The 18506-nt window shown below is 44.4% G+C and overlaps 1 protein-coding gene across 1 annotated transcript in view; it reads right to left on the bottom strand.

The window, feature by feature from the left end:
• Positions 1-2184: 2184 nt before the first annotated feature.
• SLC25A48 (solute carrier family 25 member 48) overlaps positions 2185-18506 on the bottom strand; it is a 36965-nt gene continuing 20643 nt past the window's right edge. Inside the window, exons 5-7 of the mRNA XM_075009781.1 lie at positions 10512-10760; positions 7438-7571; positions 2185-2512 (exon numbers count right to left, since the gene is read on the bottom strand). Of these exons, the coding sequence (XP_074865882.1) occupies positions 2390-2512; positions 7438-7571; positions 10512-10760 (506 nt within the window). The 3' untranslated portion in view covers positions 2185-2389. The remainder of the gene's footprint in view (positions 2513-7437; positions 7572-10511; positions 10761-18506) is intronic.

Below are 18506 nucleotides of genomic sequence, written 5' to 3'. Positions count from 1 at the left end.
GTACAGCAGGCAGCGTGTCCAGCTAACTCATCTCCCTTTCCTCCGCTGGGGCTCGATCTTGTGCTCATTGAAGCCAACAGTAACTTAATGGTGCAGGATCAAGGGTTACATTTCTAAGTTTTCTGTGCCCTTTTGCTTTGTGCTGGGAGAAGAAGAGAAGCATACTGGCCTGCTCTTCTCTGTCCAGAAGTTTAGCAAGTAAAACCAAAGGCTGGCTGTGTAAGGCACAGATACCATGCAGGGCAGAACAATTCAGATACTCATTTGAAACAAAGTTTCTCATGACTTTCCATTTTAATTTATTCATGTTCCATTTTCCACAGAATAAGCAAAACTAACAAGTACTTTTACTTGCATTGAAAAGGAAATTAAATTCCCAATCATCATCCCAATGGGCTCATGCAATATTGTGTCCTTCGCTGAAGAGTGTTTTTAAAACCAGATAATGCAGGGAGAGTGGTGCTTTGAATGTAATCGGTGATGTATAGACCTTTGCTCAGAGGTGGCATGCACAGGATGTGTTTTGTTATTCATTTTTGGAAATCTGATCACACCTGTTGTTTTCAGCAATAGCAAACCCTGAGCTCAAGAGCAGGCAGCATCTGGGCATCCTAGCCCAGCTTGCCACCTCCCAGGTTGGGCGAGACTTTATGCTACTGCTTTTTGACTTTGTGGTAGAGGGGTCCTCCTGTTCCCACTCCCTTTCTGTCTTAGGCCCAAGGTGAAGGACCCAAACCAACCTCAGGGCATAGGGAAAGCCTCCTAGAGCCCACATGTTTAGCAACTTCTTTCTGGGTTTAGTGGGTAGTATATTTTGACCATGCACCTAATCCCTGTTCTTCTAATATTGACGGGATGGAGGTGAGCCTACAATTCCCTGTTTCCTTCTTGTGGCTGGTTAGAAGGGAGTGTGGACACCCTCCTCACTGCTACTCCATCCTCTTCTCAGCTTGTCTTGCAGGGCCATATGGAGGAGGAACGTGGTATAGGAGCTCCTGTTGGTGGTTGTCTCTCCAAATCATTCAGCAAGCTGAGAGAGTGGATCATGAGAACTAGACTTCAAAACTCCCAGTCTCTGCTTGCAAACTACATTATCCCATGGCCAACCCTGCTTCTGGCTCCACAGCCCTTCCCTCTTCCCCCTAGGAGTAAAGGACCATGGTGAATCCTATTTATTCTTACCTCTCCCTAGACACCTTTACTTGTTATCCTGCAACAGCATGAACCAGACATCTACCCTCCCACACCAGGAAAAAGAGCATGGTGATGCTCTAAAAATGTAAGCAAGGGCAGGGATGGTGACACAAGATTCAAGGGACACAGACTGAGATCTGCTATGAGCAAGTTCTGCTCTGCTGCATGAAATGGGATTACAGCTACGCACACTGTGTTTGAAGCTGAGTCATGCTTTAGAGCAAACCATTTGGGTCTATTGGGAGATTTGTCACCAAAACTAAGTCACTTAGGCCATGGTTCTTGAAGGCGAGTAGCGAAAAATTAATCACCTAAACCACATTTAAGCACTTTAGAGCACGTCTACACTGCAGTTGGGAGGGTCCTTTCCAGCAGGGTAGACATGCACTAGCTAGTTCTACTGACATTAGCATGCTAGAAATAACAATGTAGCCATGGTTAGCATGGTCAGAGGCTCAAAGGGTCAAGGCTTGTTTGCACTCAAACTAGTCCTGTGGCAGCTGTGTGGCCCTTGGCATATCACTTAGCCTCTCTGCCCATCAATTCTCCATCTGTAAAATGCAGAAAATGGACCTCCCCTAGCTCACAGGGGTGTTGTGAGCATAAACACAAAGGTTATGTCTATACTACAGTGATCTGTCACCAGAAGTTACTGTCAGAAGAGATCTTCCATCAAAACTTCTGTTGACAGATCACAGCCACGCATGAAGCAGATCACTCCGTCAATACACTGTACCAACAGAGAGTAGCCAGACTGCCTGCCACTCTCTCGACAGAATGGCCAACTGGAAGCACAGCAGACAGGGCTGCCCAGTGACCTGGAAGCCCTGTCTGTTGACAGAGGGCCCCCTGGAGCACCCATATGGATTTTTTGTTCACAGATTCCGTTGAGAAAGGCGTTCTGCCTCACGGGGGAGAGGCAGAAGGTTGATGACAAAAGCACCAAGTGCTGCTGACAGTGTGTATATTTAGTGTGGACGCTCGGCAAGCTTTGTTGACAAAACTCTCTAGTGTAGACATAGCTATAGATTATAAAGGGCTCAGATACCACAGAGAGGGAACATGTCAGTACTTTAGAGAGTTTTGAGAAGTTCTGGGCAACCACAAGTTCTACGGATTTCAGTGTTGCAGTCTATTTTTAATAGCGTTGGTAGATCTGAAATCAGTAAAGATCTTTGTGAAGCTGACCTGGATGTTAAGGATTGGTCTCAACCTGGTCTCCTATTAGAGCTTGGCGTGAAAGTTCATATCCAAGAAACATGGCTGCACTCATTGGGAATCCTCGCACGGCATTGACTGTGATACCCTTAACAAACACCTGTCCAGAAGGGAAAAAAGTACAGCAAATGAACAGCTCAGATACTTTTATGAAGAAGGAAACATAATTAAATCGTAATAGAAATGTCAACAACAGAACATTGTAAACTGTGATCTGCTCAGAGACATTCTTGGTATGTCTACACTACAGAGGTATTCCAGAAGAGTTTATTCTGGAGTTATTAATCCAAAATAAAATATTCCAGAATAATGTGCCTACACTACAGGGAAGCCCCTAAACAAGCAAAACATATTCTGAAATAATGTGTCCAGACACAACAAGGCCTATTTCGGATTACAGCCCATGGAAGCACTGCTTCTGGGGCTCTAATCGGATATTCTATATCTACACAGTGGCTTCATTTCAAAATAAACTATTCCAGAATAGCTTATTTTGAAATAGCCCCTATTCCCTGTCTACACAGCTCCTGTTTTGAAATTCCTATTTCAAAATAGGCGCTATTCCTCATGGAATGAGGTTTACCAATTTCAAAATAAGACAACCACTATTTTGAAATTATTTCAAAATAGCAGTTGCATCGTGTATTTCGAATAGTGGCCATTATTTCGAAATAACTTCATTGTGTAGACCTACCTCTTGTGAGCAGGAGGAGAGTAAATTATTCATTATTCATTCTTGTGGTCATATTTGATCTTTTTCTGTGTGATCACGAGAGAGTCAATATACAATGGGAAGGTGCTAATTTCGAAGGGCTACATAGATACTCTGATTTTTTTAGTAGAATGCCCCCCCAATCAGATAGCAGGGGATGCCTCTCAAAAGTTTCTTTTCCTGCAGTAGGAAAAAATTGGGCTCACTAACATGTTTTTTAAATCTTTCTGACCAGAAAACAGGAAATAAATCTTCTTCTTAATCTCTCCTCTGTTATCTGTCTTTCCCTTCCTCTCTTGCAGATGCATTGACAACAGTACTAAATGAGCTGAGAGAATGAAAGGCAAGATGACAGAGCTTCTTGCCTTTGCAAAGGAAGTGCTCAGACTTTATGGGCTAGGTCTTCTGTTGCACCAGAGCTCTGCTTGAAAGGGACACAGGAGGTGCTATGACCTGAGATCAGTCTGCTGAAGAAGCCACAGGTGTCTTCTTCCAAGCCAGAGGTGCATCCTGTCTCTCCCATTCCCAGGACACATCAGTACACAGCCCACAGAGGAGCAGGTGACATGGGGCCAACTACACTGCCTCTATGGCAGTCTAGGAACACAGAGCTTTGTAGCCCTGAATGCAAACACTTATGACAAGGCAGCAGGCCTGCCAAGGTGGGGAGGCAAGAGGGTGCAACTGCATAGAGGCTCAGTGTTCCAAAGGGGCTGGGAACTCCTGGCTGCTGCTGCTATTGCTGCAAGAGCAGCAGCAGCCAGGAGCTCTGGGTCCCTTTGAAACACTGCAGGAGCATCGCTCTGCTACTCCATGCAGCTTCTGAGAGCTGGAGGGGGTCCAGCATCATACTTCCGGCAGTGCTACAGGCTGACAGCTCTTGGCCCCGCCCCTTCTGCTTGAGGCTCCGCCCCTTCTGGGAGTATGGAACCTCCTCCCCCACACTTTGCTCCTGGGCCTACAGGGCTGTCAGCTCTGCTGCAGGGCAGTTCCCAACTTCTCCTTCACAGCAGCTTCAAGGCCGTGAGCCAACAAAGCACTTAGCACATGCTTAACATTTAAGTATATCAACAGTCCCACTGACTTCTGTGGGGTCACTTGTGGGCTGAAAGTTATGCGCAGAGATAGATGCTTTGCTGGATCAGGACCTACATCCCCTTTTCTTTGCTAAGTGATCTATCTCAGTGCAAGCTTTGCAGTTTCTCTTTTCTGCTGCCACAAAACAATTTCCAGTCTAAGGAAAAATGCAGGACTGTTCTGTACCACATTGATAATTAGCTCATGTGACTCTAGAAGAAGTGCCAGCAGCCTGTGGCACGTGGCCCACCAGGGTAATCCACAGGTGGGCCATGTGATATATTGCTTATGATGACCATCTACAGGCCTGGCCCCTGCAGCTCCCAGTGGCCATGGCTTGCCATTCTCAGCTAATGGAAACTGCAGGAAGCAGCAGCCAGCACATCCCTGCAGGCCACTCACTGATAAATACTTGGATAAAATGAGCACTAATGTCTAAATTTAGATTACTGTCTTTGGAATAGGAGTGGGGACCAAAATAAATGCATTAAAAATCCTTCTGTTCTTACAGAAGCAAACTTACAAAAGAAAGAAAAGGTATTTTGTTCGATTGTAGTCCAGTACAAGGAAATCTACCATTTTAAATAACTATCTAGCATCTTCTCTGAAATCCAGAATTTTTAATCAAATAATTAATATTATAAGGACACAAGGAGTAGAATCCAGATTTATAAAGCCCAGAACAACCAATATTGCTAGAATCCCATCAGGAGAACACACAATGGTCTAGCCAGGAAGCAGTGTAGAGAGTAGGTGCCACAGAATGTATTGCCTGAGAACCAGAGTTATGGTACCTTCTAACTTTCTCATCAGCCAAGCACCCTGTTTTATAGGGTTGCTCGAGCAAATTGTTTTGCTACCACACAGCATTTGCCATGTCAGATTTTTCTTGACCTTCTAATTTCTGGTCTTTGACTCCAGCCTGACTTTGAGCCTGATTGCAACCTCTCAGTGCTAGGCTGGGCCTGCCTCTGATCTCTGGTCTCCAGTCCCAGCCTGACTCTTTTTTGTGGAACCTGGCTGTTGTGATCCCCCAACACGTCTGGCTCCTGCCACCCTTTGAGATCAGATCTCAGCCCATGAGAGATCATGAGGCCAGACCACCTACATACCAGTCCTTTACAAGGCTGCTGAAATGCATGATAGAGCATCTAAATGTGGAGGAGTTTGTAACATGGAGAGAAGTATCAGAGAGGTAGCCGTGTTCGTATGTATCTTCGAGAACAACCAGAAGTCCTATGGCACCTTATGGACTTGCTCCAAAGCATGCTCCAAAATATCTGTTAGTCCATAAGGTGCCACAGGACTTCTGGTTGTTCTCGAACATAGAGAGAGGGATTTGTGTGTTTGGTATTTAGAGAAGATGGAACTTCTATGACAAAGGTGCAAATCTTGTCTGCATTTTTAAAAAGTTACTTGTTCAGAGACAAAGGTAAATGTCAATGGACTTCTACAGAGAAAGGTCCCAGGACTTGATCTTCTTGCATTCAGAATGATCACGTAAAATACTGAGTGGGCAAAGGGACCACACTTCTTTTTCATGTGCTCCCAGGATTAACAACCGTGTTGCTATCTCCCCTGAGACAGGGATCCAAATCAGGGTTTCATATCCCTGAGCAGTGCTCTATTCTTTTGTTCTTTGTTTCTGCACATTTCCTTTCCTGGCACCAGCAGCAACAGCAGCTTCATGACTGCCTGCACTGTATACATTGAATTTGGCCAGTGGGATGTTTGGAGCTCAGGCTGTAAGTGCAAAATGCTGCCCTCATTCCTGTCAATATCCAAAGACTGTGTTTTACTATAATTGGAGATACACATCTCCTAGAACTGGAAGAGAGCTTGGGAAGTCATCTAGTCCAGTCTGCTGCCCTCTTGGCAGGGCCAAACACCATCCCTGGCATCTATTTGCCCCAGTCCCTAAATGGCCCCCCTCAAGAGCTGAGTTCACAACCTGTAGTTTAGCAGGCAAATACTCAAACCACTGAGGTATCCCTCCCCCCTAAGATGTGTTACATGGCTACTTGCTGTATCTTTCTCTGTACTCCTTACTCCTATGTCCTAGGAGTGAAAATAAAAAGTTATGACAGTCCTCATCTGGGAAAAGAGTTGGACTCTGATGTTCTGGGCTGGCAGCATGATCTACTGGTATGCTATCAACTATTTAATGCAAAACAGTTGCAAATTTCACAGTTAATTTTCTGTTTATAGTGGGTTACTCTCCGTCACAGAACTTGGAATTTAGCAGTCTTTAAGTATGAGCTGTCTAATGTTTTGGGGAAGGCGTAATACGCACATGGCATTCACATGTCAGGAGCAATGGCACAATGTTCAGTTCTCATCAGTTTACAAAACAATAAATTCACTGACTGGATGCTCTGCCAGTCTGATGTAACAGCATTTTACATCCACTTTGCCCTTGTCTATACTAGAAGGTTTTGTTGACAATGTTTGTCAAAGTACTGAACACAGCACTTTCGTCGTCAGCCTTTTGCCCCACCCCCACGAGGAAGAATGCCTTTCTTGACCGAAGCTGTTGACAAAAAAGCCACGTGGACACTCTAGGGGGACTCTTTGTCGACACCCAGGGCTTTCAGGTCATCAGGCAGCCCTGTCTGCTGTGCTTCCATTTGGCTGTTCTATCAAGAGAGTGGCCAGGCAGTCTGGGTGCTCTCTGTCCACAGAGTGAATCGACAAAGCGATCCACTTTTGTGTGTGACCATGATCTATCAACAGAAATTTTGCCGGAAGAGATCTTCTACAGCAACTTCTGTTGACAGATCACTCTAGTATAGACACAGTCTTTGTGTAAAATAGTTGTAGGCGCTGAAGGGGCACCAGAGAAATAGACCCACTGAATCTTGTCCAACAATTACTAATTCCACAGTAATTCTGGACACAATCTAAGCCTAGTGAAGTCAGTAGCACTGCTCCCCTTTACTTGAATGGGGTCAGCATTTAACCTTCTATGTTATATAGAAAACAGCCACTTTTGGCCAGATTTCGTAACTCACGACAAGTACTACCTTAGTTTAAACTATAAACCTGTTTCTTTCAATGTGAGTTCCCATCTAGTAAAATGCTACTCACAATGGGTAGCAGAACCTGACCTTATATCATTGCAATATTTGTTTCTTTAGAACATCTCACTTTCGTCATCATTATAGCTATATACTGGCTACCTGCAGTTTGGATAATAACAGTTATTACGTTTTTCACTAAAGATTACTGACACTTACTTTTAAGCCCTCGCTATGGTAGCTCTGGGAGATACAATCAGTCACTCCTTTGTATTTGTTTAAATAAACCCCATCAGCTTGAAGTCGACTTTTCACAACATCCATCGGAGTCGCAGTCCCCCAGGAAATTGTTCCTAGAAATAAGGAAAACAAAATTCCTTCCTTTGTGCTGCACTGATATAATTGGAGCTACGTGGGTAATAATATACTGTCTGCTAGTGCATGTCTATTCACAGCCCTCCTTAACCCCAGCCTGCTACACCCATTAAGTCACCATGCACTTAATGTGTCCAATTGGTGATACTTCCAAAAAGGAGGAATACATTGGAATGATAGCATAAAGTAGCATTTCTAGCATCAACATGGCATTTCTGGGGGGGTGGGAGGGAATGCACCATATTTCTGGGCAAATTGTCTATGGAACTGGTTGTCAATGTGACACAGGGAAGAAATAAGGCAGGTAATCAATTACAGGCAGATCAGAGATACCCCTGTGTGTGCAGATCCTGCTGCAGTGCCTGTGACTAAGGCTACGTCTACACTACCATGGAAGATCGACCTGCTCAGGGTCCATCTTCCTGGGCACGACTTCGTGCGTGTAATACGGATGCACAAAATTGAGCTCTCAGGGGTCGCAGTGCGAGACATGAGGAGTAATGGAGGTTGAGAGCAGAAACTCTCCCTTTGACCTTCACATTATAAACAGTCAAGTTAGCCAAGAGCACATGCATTGATTTTTAGCTACGCAATTGGCCCAGCTAGAATTGGGTATCTGCAGTTGACTTGCTTAGTCTAGTATAGACCTAGCCTAAGACTAGAGAAAATATCACTTAGTACAAGTTTGTGAAGAAAGGCTCTCCCTCCCCTCCCCCACCAAACTTCCCAGGCTTTACAATCTATCAGTTGAATCTCCATAATCTGGATTTCCCTTGTCTAACAATGCTCCTGTTCTGGCACCATCAGTGACTCTGTGGGAGAACTCGCAAGAACAAACTGGCAGGCTCAGGCCAGGAGCATTGCTGGACTAGGGGACCATGGTCAGCAAAAGCAGAGGAAAGCAGAACCCCTGGCTGGCATGTACCTCTTCTGGTCTGGCAAATTCCCTGGTCTGGGGCTGATCAGGCCCCAACAGTGCCAGACCAGGGAGGTTCAACCTGAATAAAAATATACCTCATTTCCAGTATAGGAGGAATTTAAAAACAACTGTAATCATGGGGGTATATGGAGAAAGAGGGTACTGGGTTAAGAAGGCTTGAGGGACTGTTTTAATCACATGGGAATGGACTGAATCCAAATCCTGTTGATTACACCATAAGCGGATGGGATGTTTTTCCTTCTTGTAAATGTCAGATGGGTTTATATCTCTTATGACTGAAGTCTTCTAGTTCCTCTGGACTGTATACATATAGGGTACAGTTACACTAGCGAGTTTTGCCAAGAAAACCCCAGACAAAACTGGTGGAACATCCACACACAAAATGTGATTTGTTGACAACTTTATCAACAAAGCTCACCACTTCTGCCGGCAGCGTTCTGCCTCTCAGCCATGAGGCATAACGCTGCTGTCAACACATTCTATCAACAAAAGAGCTGTGTGGATGCTCTGGGGCGGGGGGGTTGGGGGTGCATCTCTTGACAAACAGGGCATCCAGGACAATAGGCAACCTTGTCTGCTGTGTTTCCAGGTGCCTGTTTTGTCGAGAGAGCAGCTGGGCTGTCCAGCCATTCTGTTGACAGACAGGAGCGCTCTTCCAATTGGCTGTTTTGCATGGCCACACTGTCGACAGAAATTTTATTGGGAAATCTCTTCCAACAGTGACTTCTGTCGACAGAGTGCTGTAGTGTAACCTTAGCCATAGAGAAAATTTAGCCCTATATTTTTTGCCTCTGGAATGTAAAGTTTCCATGCTGAGAGATTTAGTGGCTTGAGAAAGTCTCATGCATATTGATTCGGTATTAAAGCTAATCCTGCAATCTTTCATCCCAGTGAGCATGTGTGATTGGGTTATGCACGGGAGACAGACTGACAGAGCATGCCTAGACCTGTGCCAGTGTCCTAACATACTAGATAATTTGTTCAAATCAACCAGTGCTCTGTTTGTTTGCAAGTGCAACAGGACCAGTGTGTTGTAATCATGGCCCAGGCTAATCAGTAACTCTCTTCAGTTCGCATCGAGAGATTTAGGAATTGTAAATAAACCATTAGCTAGTTTAAGAGCAAGTTTGTGTATCTAAATGTATATCCTGGCCTGTATAAAGGGAGAAATCAAGCCTCAGCCTCCAGTACTGAGACAAAATTAACAATGACTTTCTTGGTTATGAGGCTTCTGCTATGGATGTATGTTTACCGTCATGAAGTACATACAGGGTAAAATACTACTGTGGAGGCTTATGGACCATTCAGAATGCTGAAAGGCAAGAGTGAAGTGCAGTTTGCTGAAGCTGATGCTAATTGCAGAGGGGTTAAAGCCTGATGCAAAGTCCACTGGAGTCCACAAGAGCCTTTCCAATAATTTCAATGGGCTTTAGATCACGCTCTTAGTAATAAGAGAATAAAAACAGGAGGCCCCAGTCTTGCAAGCAGTTATACAGGTGTTTAAATTTACTCACATGAGCAGACACATATAGATTGTCTCCTGATGTGAAACCCTGGGCCCACTGAAGTCAATAGTAAAATTCCAGTTGACCTCAAATGGGATGTGATTTCATCTTTAGTTTATTGCCTCAAAAGCAAAACATTAAGGACAATTCCACCAACTTTACCAATAGCAGGCCAGATTTACATTGACATAAGTGAGACAAAAACACCAGCATTTTATGATTTGGATTGATTTTTGCAGATTATCCAATATGTAGGTGCAGATATTGTGCCTAATACAGAAATACTAAATACAAGAAGGAAATCTTACCCGGCCAATAAAATTAATGCTTTGGTTGTTCTGCTTTTCACTGGTTTGGAGCATGACTAGGGTCTGAGTAATACTCACTCGTGCAACTTCAATAATGTTTCTGAAGTTTAGACTTTGTTTCATGTTTATTTGTTCCCCAACCTTGTGAAACAAAAACGACCATACCTGCTATACCTCCTGCAATCCACACAGAGGAGGGACTAGGAGATATGCTTCCCTCAGGGGTAATCCATCCACAGAGACATTTATAAGGGATGAAGTATAGGCAGTACCCAGGAACGTCCCTCAGAAGCATTGCGCCAGCACCTCGGTACATTCCTGCTAAGCCCTCATGCCGTAGGATTGAACTAACACAGTGAATTGGGCCTCTGTATGCAGGAAACCCAATGGCCCTGTTCTTTAAATTTATATTTGCTGCAAAAACAGATATAAATAATTTTAACAGCTATACATAATTTGGATATTTTCATATTTTAGCTTAATTTCCCTTATGCAGTGGCTCCTTTTTAACGTAAGCCCTGGACACCTTTTCCTTTTTCTAATTTTAGTGACATGTGGAAACAGTGGGTCAAGTTTCAAAATATGCCTAAATGACTTAGGAACCTAAATGGTGTGTTTAAAAGAAACAAATATTCAGGGCCAGATTTCAAATGTATTTAGACACCTAAAGATGCAGACAAGCATCTAGTAGGATTTAACACCCCCAAGGCACTATAGGTATCTAATGCATCTTGATTTCAATCCCACATTGTACCTACAACAACTTTTAGCACCTAACTGTGACCATGAGAAATAAGCAATTTTGATAGTGAAGTGACTTTGGCACTTTTTACCCATATTTTAAATGAAAGCAAATGTGTAAACTTCTTGTATTTTATGCAGTATTGCTAATTAAACACCAAAAGCCTTCATAATATTTTAAGAACAAGACAGTTATTAAAGAAGCAGATAAAAGCCAGGAAATCATAAGATGGAGGGTGCTTTGCACTCATTTTTGTGTATATTTTACAGGAAGTGTTCCCCTCCCCGCCCCCAAATTAGAAATGTATTCTGTATGCAGACCAGCAAGTATTGAATCACTACCCAAAGAAATAAGCTCATTAATATGTTGGCCTATGCCAGGGGTGAGCAAAATGTGGGGCAGGTCCCCTTGCGGAGGCATGAAATTTCATAAGGGGGTGTGTTACACAATCAACTGCTGGGTCTCAGGCTTATCCATTTCATTAGCAATGTTGAAATACAGTATGGTTTTTATGTCTGTGTATTCACATTTATATACAAATTAATAAAGATTTTACAGATTTATTTTCTTACACATGCCAGAAGTTTTTTTTGTTTTTGTTTTTTTCATAACTGAAATTTCCATCAGTCCCTATTACATGAGACAAGTTGGGGGGGTGGGGGTCCTGCAAATTGCATAATTGCGGTGACAAACAGTGGGGCCCAACGTAAAAAGTTTGCTCATTCCTAGCCTAGGCTCACCTGTGCCTAGCTTGGATGTCATTTCCAGCTGTTTAAAAATGTATTCACTTTGAAGATTATCGCTACAGCTATATGGGCAACTATTTTTCAAAATGTATTCTTAATATGACCATTCATTCCATTTGCATGCAATGAAGAGTGATTGTCTGGACACCAGATTTGTCTTACAAGCAGACCTTTTGTGGATAAACACTAGAAAAGAATTCTATAGGCAGCACTATAAAGGTATATATGTATCTATCATCTATCTGGCACATATACATCAAATGCTGGTATTCTCTTAGAATGCTTACCATTTCCCTTTAGCCCTTCACAGTTTTTCTCTTTGATATGTATGGCCATATCTACACTAGCAAGTTCTTTCAGTAAAGCAGACCCTTTTCCGAAAGAACAAGCAGAGCGTCTACCCAAAAAATGCGCTCTTTCAAATTCCTTTCAAAAGAATGCAGTGCTTCCTCCGGAGGCCCTGTTCTGCTCCCAGACCAGGAAGTATGCCTTCTTCAGAAAGAGTCTCTTGGAAAAAGTGTATGTAGATGCTCCGTAGGCCCTTTTTCAAATGAGCAGTCCTCATAGCACCAGATTTTTTGATCCCTGGCTTGTTGTTTTAGAAGTGTGTGGGCTGTGTGTACATTCTCTATAGACAGAGCAGATTGATCTTTAGATCCACTTTTTGGTGTGTGGATGCGCTCTTAAAAAAGAAGATCTTCCAGAAGATCGCTGTAGTGTAGACATAGCCTATTTGTGTTTCCGTGAGCTCCAGTAGAACCTCAGAGTTATGAACACCTCCAGGACAGATGTTGTTCCTAATGCTGATCAGAATGTTATGGCTGTTCTTTGAAACATTTACATGCTTTGAAAATTGACTATGCTAAAGAAAAATGCTGGTTTTAACTACCTTAAGTTTGCCTTACCTTGTCAAATCTTTTTTTTTAAAAAATCCTTCTTCTTTTGTTAGTACTTTACATAGAATAAAGTACTGTAGTATGCTTTATTTATTTGTTTTTGGTCTCTGTTGTTGCCTGTTTGCACACTTTTGGTTTCCAAAGCGGTGTATGCTTGACTAATCGTTTTATAACTCTGGTGTTCATAACTCTGAAGTTCTACTGTATATATAGACACTCCTCCCCACCCGCTTCTGCTGTCACATGCATGCATTCAAATGAAATATGTATACATATCAAAGGCTATGTCTACGCAGCAGTGTTGTTTTGAAATAAACTATTCCAGGAGAGATTTTCTGGAATAGCCTATTTTGAAATAACACTGCTTCAACAAAATGCATTTGGAAATAGCCGAAGTCTGTTTTGAAATAGAGCATCCAGACACATTAGAGCCTATTCTGAAACAGAGCCCTTGGATGCATGGTGGCTTATTTCAAAATAGCCCCATTCCCTTGTCTACACAGTCCCTATTTTGAAATACCTATTTCCAAATAGGTGCTATTCCTCATACCAATTCTTACCAATTTACCCATTTTGATTTGTACCAGTTTACCAATTTTTCTCATACTAACCCTGTACCAATTTACCAGTTTTGAAAGAAGCTGTCTGAAATAGCGGTTGCTTTGTGTAGCTGCTTGCAAAGTTATTTTGAAATAAGGGCCATTATTTTGAAATAACTCTGCTGTGTAGACACACCCAAACAGACTGTGAAAACTTATGTTAAAGGAGTACTAGCAGATGATAAGAGTTTTTGGAGGACACTAATAAGTGGCCTTGGAGTTCAGAATTCCCTATTGACCATAATCAAATCACTGTCAGACATGACAGCTTTTCAGACATTCAAGTCACACTTTTATTTTCTGTTGCACATTAATGGTGATTCCATATCTCTTTGTTACAATAAACGTATCAGGACAAATTCTGATCTCTGATACTGGTGTACAACAGAGTCACTGACGTCATTTTAGTTACTCCATTTATACATTGGGGTCAGAGAGATCAGACTTTGGATGCTAATTATGAGATTGATTCAGCTAATCTCCTAGTACAGGGGCAGGCAAAATACAGCCTGCGGGCTGGATTCAGCCCACCAAAACTTCAGATCTGGCCTACCACTGCCTTGCAGCACAGCAGGAGCCTCATTCAAGTTCCCTACCTGCTGTGCCCTCATAGGCTGCTCAAAGTGTGTGGCTGCTGGGGCCATGTGTGTCTCTATGTTGTGTGGGCCAGGGAGGGGCTTCACACATAACCCCCACCCACGGCACAATCTGACAGCTCCTATTGGCTGGAAGCCTGGGACATGCTTGTAGGACAGGCAGTGCACCCTGAAAGAGGTGTTTGGCACACAGAGATGCACGTGCTGTAGCTGTGGCAAAAAGGCAAAACTATTATCTATTCTTCATGTGTGTATGTGGGACTTTTTTCTTCACATTTTATATAGTATGTCAGCTGACATCTGTCTCTCAACCCATTTCCCATGGCCTCTGGTCTGGAGCAAAATTCAGCTTAGAATTCAACCAATTGAAAGAGAGAACAAACGCAACAGAGTGAATTAAAAAGCCAATATTTTAGGTGCTGTTCCTATAAGTGCTGCAGGTCTTAGAAAATCAATTAAAAGTTCTAGAGGGCCTGTCAGTGCTGATTAATCCATCCATACTGGGAAACTACGCCAAAGAAGCCCATCTCCCGAAGTGCATCATTTGTTGGTGCTGACTCAGACAACCAGGCAGCTGACTGAAGGGACTCAACTGAACACGCACCCTAAGTTGAAGAACGACAAATATAGGAATACAAATACACCCAGAAACCCAGCAACAGCTGTTATTTCGAAATAACTTTGCTAGTGTCTACACAACACAACCCTATTTTGAAATAATTTCATAATAGCAGTTGGCTCATTTCAAAATTGGTAAATCCCATTTGACAAGGCATAGCGCTTACATCTATTTCAAAATAGGTGCTGTTAAGAGAGGGAATAGAACCTATTTCGAAACAAGCCATTGTCCATCCACTGGCTCTGTTTCGAAATAAGCCCTGCAGGCACTGTATTTTGAAACAGCTAAGTGCTATTTGGAAATGCATTTTTGTGTGTAAAGTGTTATTTCAAAATAAGCTATTCTGGAAGATCAATTATAGAATACCTTTCTTGAAAATGAGGCTGCTGTGTAGACACACCCCAAGACAAAAAAGAACTGTGGTCTCCCCTAGTCCACCTTCTGTTTGCCGGCGATATTCTATAAAGCTCATTTTCTATTAGTTCTTTGTCCTGGCTGGTATTAAATGTCCTAAAAAGATGGCCTTTGACCATGTCCTGTTGAAGGATTGAAGCTATGGCAGTGCTATGTTCCAGAAAAAAACATGATTTTAAGTCTCATGGCAGGCATTGTTTCCTACTGGAGACAATTCTACCACCGAGGCATCTTGCTGTCAGGATGAAGTGCCTGATTCCTGATCAGCTTCTCCTCTTCTAAATGTCATCTCATTAAGACTAGGAATGGCCTCAAGTGCCACCCTAAACATTGCCCAGAATTTATGCCCTTGGACATATACAGGTGTATCAAACCCCTCTTTACTTAAGTAGCTCTTTTCTGAGCTGCTGCTCGCTTGGCAAAATCACCCTGCAACATCCAGAAAGCGATGCAATGGAATTATGCCAATTAACACCAGCCAGGGATCTGAATCAAGAGCCAAGGTGGAACTGTTCCAGATCCAGATGGGAAGAAGGCTCCTTGTTGGCTTGTATTTGGACTATCAGAGACTGAATTCAGGGCTACCCAAATTTAACTTCAGGAAGCTGCTTAGAAAGAGTCCTTGTCTTCGAATTAGAATGGTGTTTCAATTATTCAATATCCTCAAAGGCATAAAGCCATTTTGACCAACAGATACCTTCATCTGAGAATCTGCAGCCTGAAATCAGATTCCTGATATAAATTCAAACTTGCCCTTTAGAGCACCTAGTTCACTAAGCTAGCCCATTGGTTAGTTGCCTCAGTTGCTTGCCTGAGCAAACATATCCCAGCGCTGTACAGTTCCACCGTATCTTTGAGATATGATAAACCTAGTTTCCAAAACAAATGTGAGCTTGAGGCTCAATATTTCCACATTGCTAACCTTACCAGAAAAAAAACCAGGCTTTGCTTCTAATCTTTCTACGCATCAACAATATACATCACCACACCTAGGCTGTCCATGAGCACTGGTCATTAGTCTGTCATTTTAGCAAGACATAATGTGAATACCATCCATACCCATGGCCTTGATGTTAATAGTTCGACTGTAACTAGTTTAAGTAGCACGGATCGCCACAGTCATTGTTGGGTTTAGGAAAGTTATATGGGTTATATCTACACAAAAAGCCTGTCAACAGAAGTGAGTGTTGGAAGGATTTCCTGGCAAAACTTCTGTTGACAGATTGCATCCACACATGAAAGTGGACCGAAAGAACAATCCAGTCTGTTGACAAAAGGGGCCCTGGAACGTCTACACAGCTTTTTTCTTGCCAATAAACTGTCAACGAAGGCATTATACGTGAATGGGGAGAGGAATAACACTGCTGGCAGATGTGCCGAGTTTAAGCTCTTTTTGCGTGTAGATGCTCTATGGCTTTTTGTGAGCAAAGCCCAGGTTTGTCAAAAAAACATCCCTCTCGTGCAGACATAGCCATGTAGTTTTCAACAGCACCTCTCTTTTTTCCCCTTTTTATTTTTATTATGAATGCCACCATTTGTGTTTTGGGAATGCCAAGGCCACCCCGCTGTGCCATGCACTACACAAACACAGAACAAGAAAACAGTCCCTCTCCCTGAAGCTGATTTTTGGGGCACGTAAGATTGAAAGATTTACAGTAGCTGAGCCTTGTCTCTTGGCAGGTTGGCCCACATAGCTGACAAAGCACCACACCCCACATTCATGGGTCTATCCCACAAAAGCTCATCACCTAACACATTTTTTTCTTAGTCTTTGAAGTGCTACATGACTATTGTTTTGTTTCATCACGTCCCTAACAGGCAACCTCCTGGACATGGCAGTAGATTTCTTTTATCCATAATGCTTGTGTCAGATGCAAAATACTCATGTGAAATCTTACCCTGAGATTACAGGTTAAAGAGCATGGCATTTTTTCTACTCTTCATTTGCAGTCTCCTGTCTGGCCCATTCCTCTCTGATTTGGAAGTGTTGGTGATTACAGAAAAACACCACAGGTTTTTCTTTTTAAACAAGGATGGAGTATGTATTTGTCCAGCTCATCTGTGCAGAAGTCTGAGACTTCCCCCCGTATAAAACCATTATTTACTTGGACTGCAGAAACTAAGAATGTAAAAATAAATGGGAACAAACTGTTCCTGTGGTATTTCTCTCCTCCTCTGCTCTCCTCCTCTTCCTCTGTGTCACTGACACTATTTGGGCTCAAGATTTAGGGCTCTCTTTTGGGGTATTCAGACCATACTCATCCACTGACTTTCAGTTTTATGAGAAACAGTTGACTCACCAGGAATATCTTTTAAATCTCTTTAGCTGTGTCTACATGTGCACGCTACTTCAAAGTAGCGGCACTAACTTTGAAATAGCGCCTGTCGCGGCTACACGCATCGGGCGCTATTTCGAAGTTAACTTCGACGTTAGGCGGCGAGACGTCGAAGTCCCTAACCTCATGAGGGGATCGGAATAGCGCCCTACTTCGACGTTCAACATCGAACTAGGGACCGTGTAGACGATCCGTGTCCCGCAACGTCGAAATTGCCGGGTCCTCCATGGCGGCCATCAGCTGGGGGGTTGAGAGATGATCTCTCCAGCCCCTCAGCTCACTGGTGGCCGCGTGGAGCGGCCCCTTAAAGGTCCCCTCCCCCTCCCTGCCTCTGCAGGAAGCTGAGGGAACGTGTAGGCTGCAGCCTGCACACGCGGCCAGCCTGCACCACCCTCAGCCCCACAGAGCTGCAATGGCTGCCCGGAAGCCCCCCCAGCGCCCCCAGGGGACCCCCCCCCAAGGGGAGCCCGGGCAGCCAGCCCAGCCAGAGGGGCAGCCAGGCTGGGAAGCGGCAGCGGGGCCCCTCCTGGACGGAGGCCGAGCTGCAGGACCTGCTGGGGCTCTGGAGCGAGGAGGAGGTGCTCCAGGTAATGGGGAGCAAGAGGCGGAACGCGGATGCGTTCGCTCGGCTGGCCGAGGGCCTGGCTGCCCGGGGTCACCCTGCCCGCACTCCTGACCACGTCAGGAGTAAGGTCAAGGAGCTGCGGCAGGGTTACTCCCGGGCCCGGGATGCGGCCAGCCGACCTGGGGCCGCCCCCGTCACTTGCCCCTTTTACAGGGAGCTCAGGGACATCCTGGGCTCCCGGCACACCTCCTCCCCTCCGGCCACCCTTGACACCTCAGCTGACGAGCCCCAGCAGGCCCTGCAGACGGAGTCCGCCCCGGAGGCAAGCCCCGCACCCTGGGGGCCCCCCCCAGAGGCCACCCCCGGGACATCGCGGCAGGAGGAGGAGGAGGAGGAGGAGGAGGGGGGCTCCTCCTCCACAGAATCCAGCCTGCAGATCCTCCTCCTGCCATCCCGGAGCAGCAGCAGGGCCTCCGCCCCCCGGGGATCTCTGGACCGTGGGAGCAGACCAACAGGTAGGTACCCCCCTCTGGTGGACACCCCTGGGCTTGAGGGGCGGGGGTAAGAGATATGTGTCCAGGGCCCCCCACATGCTCACATGGCCATGGCCCCAAGGACACCAGGGCCATGGCCCTCACAGCACTGCA

Source organism: Carettochelys insculpta, chromosome 15, assembly GCF_033958435.1.
Source record: "Carettochelys insculpta isolate YL-2023 chromosome 15, ASM3395843v1, whole genome shotgun sequence".
NCBI classification, from domain to species: Eukaryota; Metazoa; Chordata; order Testudines; family Carettochelyidae; genus Carettochelys; species Carettochelys insculpta.
This window is presented reverse-complemented; position numbering and strand designations above follow the sequence as displayed.